The sequence below is a fragment of the Colias philodice genome, chromosome 2 (assembly GCF_061535455.1).
Source record: "Colias philodice isolate Cphi_HAF_F1 chromosome 2, ilColPhil1 Martin Lab GWU primary, whole genome shotgun sequence".
Classification (NCBI taxonomy): Eukaryota; Metazoa; Arthropoda; class Insecta; order Lepidoptera; family Pieridae; genus Colias; species Colias philodice.
In genome coordinates, this window is record NC_143087.1 from 7422555 (window position 1) to 7431411 (window position 8857).

Sequence of the window (8857 nt, forward strand, 5' to 3'; positions counted from 1 at the left end):
GTTTGTGTTGAACAGCTGTGTGTGAATATAACCTTTCGTATGTGTAATGACATTTTCCCACTTTTCCCTACCTGTTATACCGGGAGCCGGTATGGTCAACAGACAGCCCACTTTTGAGATAGACTTTTACTGTAACTCGATTTTCTCCGTATCTAGTACGAATCAAGTTAATTCGAGTTATAAATCTTATTGTAAATTGAATAATCTTTATTCACTTTCAACCATTTCTATAGGTATAAATTAATATTTATATGACTTAGGCGATTTCTTTTAGCAACCATTCTTTGCTCCATATCATTTTTCTTTCTTCTAAATTTGTAGTTACAGCCAAAATCAGCCCCAATTTTTTTTTTACTGAGAGGCATGTTGCAAAATAAAAGTCCAGTCAGTATCGGCAACGGAGCAGAACTAAAATTGGCTATTTAATTGTGTACGTGTGGATCTTAGATTACAAAATAAAATACAGATGGAGCATGTCAATCATTCATCGCCCTTGTCAAAGAAAATACGAAATCAAAAACGAATACGTTCCTCCGCTAGTGCTATAGCGATTCCATTACTTGCTCTGTGAGCGATTCTAGTGTCATGCAATACGTCAAAAGGGGTTTGATATTTTAGTAAAAAAATGCTGTCTTGTGATATTAAAACGCTGTAAAACTTGTTCCCGAAAACAAACAAAAAGATAAAACATCGTTTTACAGATTTTCTGTAGATTATTTGGCTTATTTAATTTTGTATACAAATAATAATTTTACAAATACGAAGGAATTCAAAACTTCAACGTATGCTGCCAGTATTTTGAAAATGAATTTGCCATTTTTAGGGGTAAAATGGTTAAAAGATATTCGGGGTAGTGCTGTTGGATTTTTCGATCGTGAATGTGATTATTTGTATAGTGCAATAAAAGTTCATGGTCATTATTAGATTATTTTAAAAAGCATTATACATTTTTTTGTTACTTTTATAAAAAGCGTCGTTTTCGCTTGCGATTTAATTCATGTGAACACATGATGGATATGATGAAAATAAAATGTCCCGCATTCTCGACTAAAAACTACCGCTATTCGCATGAAAAATAAAAACTTTTTTTAATGTAATTTATTTAATAAATTTAATGTAATTTATTTAATAAATTTAATGTAATTTATTTAATAAATTTAATGTAATTTATTTAATAAAAATTGAATAAAATTATTTTGTCCATGTATAACTTTAGTAGATAGGTGATAAAATAATTTTTACAATAAAATATTAAAATAATATCAAAAACCCGAATTTATATTAAAATAAAAATTAAAACATGACTGCTAATAATTTATGTAGCCTACGTCACTACCACCACAGCTACCTTCATAATTCAGATGATTGCAATGACACCTCATAAGTCACAACTCAAAATCGATCCAACAGTTTATACTGCAGGGCGTGTCAAAGAAATATTATACATACATACCTACACTCGAAAAACATAACCCTCTTTCTTCCGTAGTCGGGGAAAATTTTGGGAAAATTTTCAATATCTGGTAACATAACACCCACACAGAAGCACCGTGTACGTACAGTGCAACGGCGAAATGACAGCACACATAGCTTTATGGAAATGACGATAAATTATTCGGTTTAGTTCGGCAACGCTCCATCTGTCTTTTATTTTGTAATCTAAGGTGTGGATAGACGATCAAATTGGGCCCGATTTAATCGGCAATCAAATCGGCTGATTAAATTGTGTCATCCTGGAAGGGGTTTTAAAGTAATAGTGAGGATTCAGTTCTCATTCAATCAAATGAATGAACAATGAGTGTGAATAGTTTATATTTTCAAACTATAAAATAACATTATTTCTAATTATCTAATTATAATAAATAAAACTGTATAAGATATAAGTTACTAGTAGAATGTAATTATAATCATTTTTATTATTTTTATTGTTACGCTGTTTACGTTATTGTTTTTGTAATTTTTTCGTTAAATGTAACTAATTACGTTGTGGTTGTTGTCATTGTTGTGTTTATTTGATGTTATATTGTTACACACTAAATATTCACTAGACGACCGATGCAATTTCATTCATTCCCGATTTTCAATCATTCAATTTGGGACAACGCTATTTTTATTTCATCAAAAACTGACAACACAGTAAACGTCAGTTTACTTTGTCGATTTAAATTGGTCGACAATACAAAATTATTTGTTGTTCAAAATAAATAGGTATTCATAATTATTTGTGAAAAGCTTTGTGAACTTTTAGTTTAAAAGAAATGTGATACCGATATTGTAATTTGAATTGATAATCCATATATTATCAATACATAGAATTGCTCAATGAGACATTCATAATGTCTAAGCGGATTAATTATGAAAAAGCTTTGGAATATTGGTCAGAAATTCCAGCTACAGTTGACGGTGTACTAGGAGGTTTTGGGTTCATATCAGATATTGATATTGTAGGCTCAACTCAGTTTTTACAGTCTTTATTTTCGTTGGAAAACAGTCCAGGAAGGGAAGTAGCGCTTGATTGTGGTGCTGGTATCGGAAGAATAACGAAACATTTGTTACTACCTCATTTCAATAAAGTAGATGTTATAGAGCCTGATCAAAAATTCCTCAATGAAATATTGAACTATGTAGGAGAGAATAGTTCAAATGTTGGAAAATTATATCACACGAGCTTGCAAGATTTTCAACCTGAAAGAAAGTATGACGTTATTTGGAATCAATGGGTCTTAGGTTATTTAAAAGATGAAGACTTAGTTTCGTACTTAATAATTTGCAGGTATGTATTTTATTTATTCAGTATTCTGATTTGAAAGTACCTATGATTTCAAGGTACTCAACAAAAGTTTTGTAGGGCAGACTATCAAATTTATCTTATTTATAGAGTAATTCCTATAGTCCAGATTTGTTTGCCAAATAACTCCGGACTACTTTCAAATTGTTTTCTTCTTGATAACATCAATAACAAACAATTTTTAAAGAAAAGCACATTTTCTAATTAAAACAAATTATGTTTTTAGTTATATACTTAACTAAACATCAAGTGATATTTTATTTTTGTTTTCAGAAATACACTTGCAGAAAATGGTGTTATTGTTGTTAAAGAAAATATTACATCTTCAGGGAAAACTGAGGCTGATGATGCTGATTCGTCTGTAACAAGATGTCTCAAGCAATATACTAAAATATTTAAACAAGCAAAATTAAAGAGAGTTAAACAATGCAAACAAACAAATTTTCCTAATGGAATATACCCTGTTTACATGTTTGCCTTAATTCCTGTGAAAGAACATGTTAGTGAAAATAAACATGAAAATGATTTGTTATAATATTTATTGACAAACATTTACAAATAAAATATTATGTGTACATATCTATATTCTATTAGTAACCACATTTTTCTTGTAAAATATTTTATTACAAAAAATATGTAAATTTTATTACTACATTTAAAGGCCCAGTAAATTCTTCATAATTGTAAATACGCAGCACTTCTATGTGCAGCCATAATGGGTTTTAATTTTCAACTCAAAGCTCAGCTGCAAACATTCAGTTTTTGAGAAAAAAATAAAAGTAATGTATGCTTGTGAAATATTTTATCTGTCAGCAGAGCATTTTTGTATCAGAATAAGAATTCCTTATCAGTAAACCTAACGTTTGTGCCCAACCTTGTTAAGAAACAATCATTTAATATTTTATAAATTATTGATATTGAGATAACAATATTTTGAAAATGCTGCCCTAGAATTTGTTTATTCTTATAACAATATTTTAAAACGTTAGGTTGTAAATCAAATTATAAATTAAAAGTTGTAGGTACTTACTATTAATTAGTTTTTTAAAAATTTACAAAAAATCTTGAGATGGTTGTCGAGGGACAACCGGATGGTACAGTACAATTCAAACTTAATGGCGGCTCGGAACATCGAACGATCTGATGCGCAGAAAACAATTTTAGATATTACCGGAACGGGTCGGATACCTGCGCGCTCGTGCATTCGCAGCTAACTTCCGAACCGCCATTAAGTTTGAATCAAGTTGTACCACAACTGTACGATGTTCTATGAGGGAGAGAGATACAAAGTCAAAGAAAGTAGAAACACTAGTACGCCGAACGGCTTACAACTATAGCAAAAAGTATTGTTACAACTTTTGGTCTTAATTCCGTCTAGTCCCCTTTCGCAACGCGCGCTATGGAACTTCGTTCCAAAATCTCTAGCTGTCATATCTTCTTATAGGAGATGTATCAATATTGAAATTGCTTATTTTAATATAATTATTAATATAATCACGGTCACTATCTGATAACATGGACCAACTTTCCAATTCAACCAAAATTTCCAAGCTCATACAACTTTGTATAATTCTTTCAATAGAAGCAATGGTTAAAAAGTCGGACTGCATGATGCGCAGTTCTCTCAGATAAATAAGTGGATTTTTTTCTAATATTTTAACCACAAATTCATCTGTTAATTGAATAGCAGTGCCAATTTGGATAAATTCTATATTGAGACAATTTGATAACAAAAACGTTAACTGTTCGTCTGTAAACGCGGAGACGCATGTTAATTTTTTCAAGTTTCTAAATGGTAAAATTTCTAATTTTTTTGTGTACAATGAGGTATGCTGTATAAGCGAACAATTATAAAACGTTAGTACTTGCAAAAGGGGACACATTTGACTTATGTACATTAGGGCATTTAAGTCAATTTGATCAACGTGCTCAAGATGTAGATATGATAGGTTACAACCCTTTACTTGCAGCACTTGCTTTATTTGATCAGCGTAAAAGTCACACGATAACAATTTTAATTCACACAAACTTTTTAATCCTATGAGTACAATCAAGTCACTTTGTAAAGTATTGTGAAATACTGTCATGTTACGAATTTCTGGACATGATTCTACTGCTAGTTCTAAATGCTTGCTATTAGCATATCGACTAACAAATATTTTAAGTCTTAAGGGTAGTGCTTCTGGACAATTTAAATGAATGAATTCCAATACTCTTCCAATCTCGTCGCATCTACCTATGTCCTCTAAGCTTTTGCAATTTATAAGAAGGTTAACGAAACCTTCCCATGTAACAAAAGTGTGATACAATTGTATACTCTTTAATCTTTTTAATTTGCACAGTATACTAATACTCTCATTCGTTATACATTTAGAACATGAAACATCTAATTTTAATAAATTTTTACAATTTTCAACAATGCATTTTAAAATTTTGTCTGTACAGTCGTAATTTATGAAAAGATACTTGAGCGAATGTAGTTCCTTTAGTGATTTTATAATAGACTCCTCCATGTCGGCTGTTTTCCACCCCCCAGAAAGTGAACCTAAATTCAAATATTCTAATCCAGTAAGCATAAATAGTTTTGAATAGAAAACTGATCGCATCATTTTCGGGATCGCATCTATAGAAACATATGTGAAATTTTTTGTGAACAATGCTTCTGTCATTTTAACAATTACGTTCATTTGACTAACAAATTTACTCATAGAGCCCCTAAAACCCATAGAATTTTTTGTTTTCTCTAATAATTCTGAGAGTGACTTGATAGCTTCATTTGCAAAAAGGTCATGAAGCATCCAAGGTACGTGGAAGTCTAAATATTGTCTGATGCTATCAACTCTACGTGCTAGGACGATGTGGGCTTGATTTGGATTTTGTTGGGCGAGTAATGTTGTTGGTGTCATTTGTGCTTCTGCCTGCTGAGCTATCCAGTTTCCCAACCGAATCAGGGCCAGACGTTCAAGCGATTTTGGTTGCTTGTATCTACTTGGGAACATAATGCATCTGTAAAAAAATTAAATAAACTTCATGAGTGATTTTTGAACATCAAATCTCTCTTTTTATCCTTAAATTGCACCTATTAAAAATATTAACGCAAACATAGTGGAAAAACACTATTTTTAACACTCACGATATTTTTAAAGTCGTCTACGTTGTCGTCTACGTTGTTTAAAATATTTAAAAAAGTACTCTCAAACTTCCGTATGTGCGGATGCTGTATGTGGTGACTATACTAGCGTTAGCTACTAGGTAATTTAAGTGTTCTGAGACTATACTTTAATTTTTTTTTGTATGAATAAATGAGATTTAGAGGCGTGCACTATTGGATTTTCCAAAATTTTTTACACATTACCACATATCATCATCATCATGACCATAACACGTGAGCCATTTGTTCGCTCAATAAGCGTTTTCGGTCCTAAACTTACCCGCATTGTTTCACTTCTATTGGTCCTAGCTTGAAGATACATGTATAGAGGAGGGTATATACAGACAAACAGACAAAAATTCGAAAAACTTTTTGGCATCGATACCAAAAAACAAAAAAATACACATACAGTACAGTTTTAACTTTCCTTCGGAAAAAAAATAATGATAGCAACATTGATACGTTATAGCTATTATAAAAGTTTGAATTTTCACTGATTTTTTGTACTTTTTAAAAACTAATTTCTTGTTGAAATAAAAATTACCTATATCGAAAAAGAGTTGATTGAGAGCTTCATTAAAAAGTTATGTATTGTAGTAAAAATATTTGTGACCTTTTTTGGAATTAAACATGCATATTATTTAGGTACAAGGCCTCTACTGGATACCTAGACTCTCCTAGACTGGTAAAGTGAACAGTATAGTCTACATAGGTGGGTACTTAATTATAATCAGCTATTCATCTAGAAATTTAGGTAGGTATCTTTAGGATAGAATTATTTCTTACTCTTAGGTAGGTATTAATACCCAGGGGAAAATAAAGTGGAGTCTATTTATATCCATTACATATATGTATTAGGTAAGTTAATCGAGTAAAACCGCAAAATTCGTAGTCACATCATCTTTAGGTATAGGTATTCATTCAATTCAATTACGCATGTTGATATCTCCGTGTTACTTGTGATTATAATATGTATTAGCAATGTAGTTACTTACGTATTAATGTAATAATTCGAGCACTTGCTATTTACAAAATCTAATAATAGACCAGTAAATAATTGAAATTTAGTATTTTAAAACATTTTTACTGATAACCATTTCATCTTATATTATTATTGATGACATTCAAGATGTAACTAATATGTAATAGTATCTAAATCCATATTATTGAAATACAAATACACCAAACACAGTTGGCTAAAAGCTACAATTTTGCACTGCCGCGCCGCTGCTGTCAGAATACACATCCAATATGTATCTATTTTTAGCCCGTAATGGGATTTGGGAACCAATTCGGTAGTTCGCTTGCATAGATAAAAATTGCTATCGAGTACTTGCCCAGCTATTAGCCAAGGTCTACTTATCATCATTACCTGAGGTTCTACAGGAGCTGTGGAACCTCAGTCCTCTGATTCGAATCAATGTTTGAACATGAATCTATGCTGTCTATTGTTATGATAGGTAAATAGAATAATTGGATATATTATGGTGGATGAAGGGTGGATGTAATAATATTATGTCTGTACTGCAATATAATCTTGGAACTACATACTTGCTAACTCGTAGTAGTTAAGTACTTAACTAACATTTTCAGCCGACAAAAAATAGGAAGAAATTCTCAATTCGATTTTTTGTGTTTGTTTCCTCAGGACGTGGATTGGTTAAACTGATTTTTACGTTTCTTTTTTATTTGAAATTTTGTGAAGTTCTGAATAATATACGAAAGCGGTTTTGTTTTTTGGTACAAAATAATTATATTCTTAATAATCGTAGCTATAGGTATAAAGTCTAAAGAGCAAAGAAATCTTTTAGCTGCATTGCAGACTGTGATAGCTATGCAATTGCTAATTAGCAATAGCCGTGTAACAGTGAATAGCATATTTCTATTATACTACCCACAATTACCCACAAGAAATGGGTACCTAAGTACCTAACTAAATATTTATACTGAGTGCATAGGTACTAGTTAGTTAGAGGTAGGTACATAATATTATGACAATATGTAAAAAAAAAATTCTGAACAAACTGTAACTCCCATGTGATTAACCCAACCTAAGAACCCAATACTAATTAAGCGCTTGTAGTTTGTTTCCAAAAGGTAGAGCTATTAACTTGCTGAGCTGATAATGATATACACTTATTACACCTTTGTTAATATACCTAGTCAATAGTTTAGTTTTAATTTCTAATGGACCTCATTTAGAAATTAGAAGCTTCTGATCATGAATAAATCACGAATAATAATCACACTGTACTTTAGATACTACATCAGATTACGAAGGTTGTGTTTGTTTATTGATGTTTTAGAACTAGCGGGCGCAGAAATTATCAACGAATTAATTCAAAATCGTTAATTATACATTTTATATTTCGTCAATTTAGAAGCAAGAAGAAGACATTGTACTCATTAGCTGAAGTACTTTTATTATCAACTTAAAGTTTTTTGGTACCTGTAACTAATATAGTTACGGAATAATCGCCTGTGCACACTTAACGATTACACCCAGTATCTTCTATAATATAAAAATGAATCGTAAAATGTGTTGGTAAGCGCATAACTCAAGAACGGCTGAACCGATTTCGATAATTCTTTTTTTATTATATTCCTTGAAGTACGAGGATGGTTCTTATGAAGAGAAAACGTAAATATGTACCACGGGCGAAGTCGGGGCGGACCGCTAGTATTAAATAAATAAATATCCATTCTCAGCTCAGACAGAAAGCTATATTTTCTAAGTTTTCTATAATTATTTTTTGATGTATGTTGTTGCTTTTTCCTTTGTTGACCGTGTATGTTTCCCCAAATGTAAGAGCATTTGAGTTAATAATAATTAAAATTGTAGGCTAAGTTGTAGGCGTCCACAGAGCTTCGGCAGGGCTTCTTTCATGGCGCGCTCTCTAGAAATCTCCCTGCACCAC

The 8857-nt window shown here is 31.4% G+C and overlaps 2 protein-coding genes across 3 annotated transcripts; one reads left to right on the forward strand and one right to left on the reverse strand.

The window, feature by feature from the left end:
- The first annotated feature begins 2165 nt into the window (after positions 1-2165).
- LOC149490554 (alpha N-terminal protein methyltransferase 1-like) lies at positions 2166-3363 on the forward strand. The gene is made up of 2 exons (XM_089705758.1): positions 2166-2773; positions 3062-3363. The coding sequence occupies exons 1-2, from the start codon at positions 2337-2339 to the stop codon at positions 3321-3323; spliced, it is 699 nt and encodes a 232-aa protein (XP_089561884.1). The 5' UTR covers positions 2166-2336; the 3' UTR covers positions 3324-3363.
- Positions 3311-7549, reverse strand: LOC149490555 (uncharacterized). Of its 2 annotated transcripts, none has more exons than XM_089705745.1 (2): positions 7525-7549; positions 3311-5794 (listed from the first exon to the last, which is right to left on the reverse strand). In XM_089705745.1, the coding sequence occupies exon 2, from the start codon at positions 5785-5787 to the stop codon at positions 4210-4212; it is 1578 nt and encodes a 525-aa protein (XP_089561871.1). In that variant the 5' UTR covers positions 5788-5794; positions 7525-7549; the 3' UTR covers positions 3311-4209. The 2 variants fall into 2 exon arrangements, with proteins under 2 accessions (XP_089561871.1, XP_089561868.1); XM_089705742.1 differs by lacking the exon at positions 7525-7549 and adding an exon at positions 6935-7157.
- Positions 7550-8857: the final 1308 nt, after the last annotated feature.

What these genes read in the sequence shown, in the direction of transcription:
- LOC149490554 (XM_089705758.1), top strand. Translation starts at nt 2,337, where the DNA reads ATGTCTAAGCGGATTAATTATGAAAAAGCTTTGGAATATTGGTCAGAA. An exon ending in TCGTACTTAATAATTTGCAG is followed by an intron (nt 2,774 to 3,061) that starts GTATGTATTTTA and finishes TTTTGTTTTCAG; the next exon opens with AAATACACTTGCAGAAAATG.
- LOC149490555 (XM_089705745.1), bottom strand. Translation starts at nt 5,787, where the DNA reads ATGTTCCCAAGTAGATACAAGCAACCAAAATCGCTTGAACGTCTGGCC.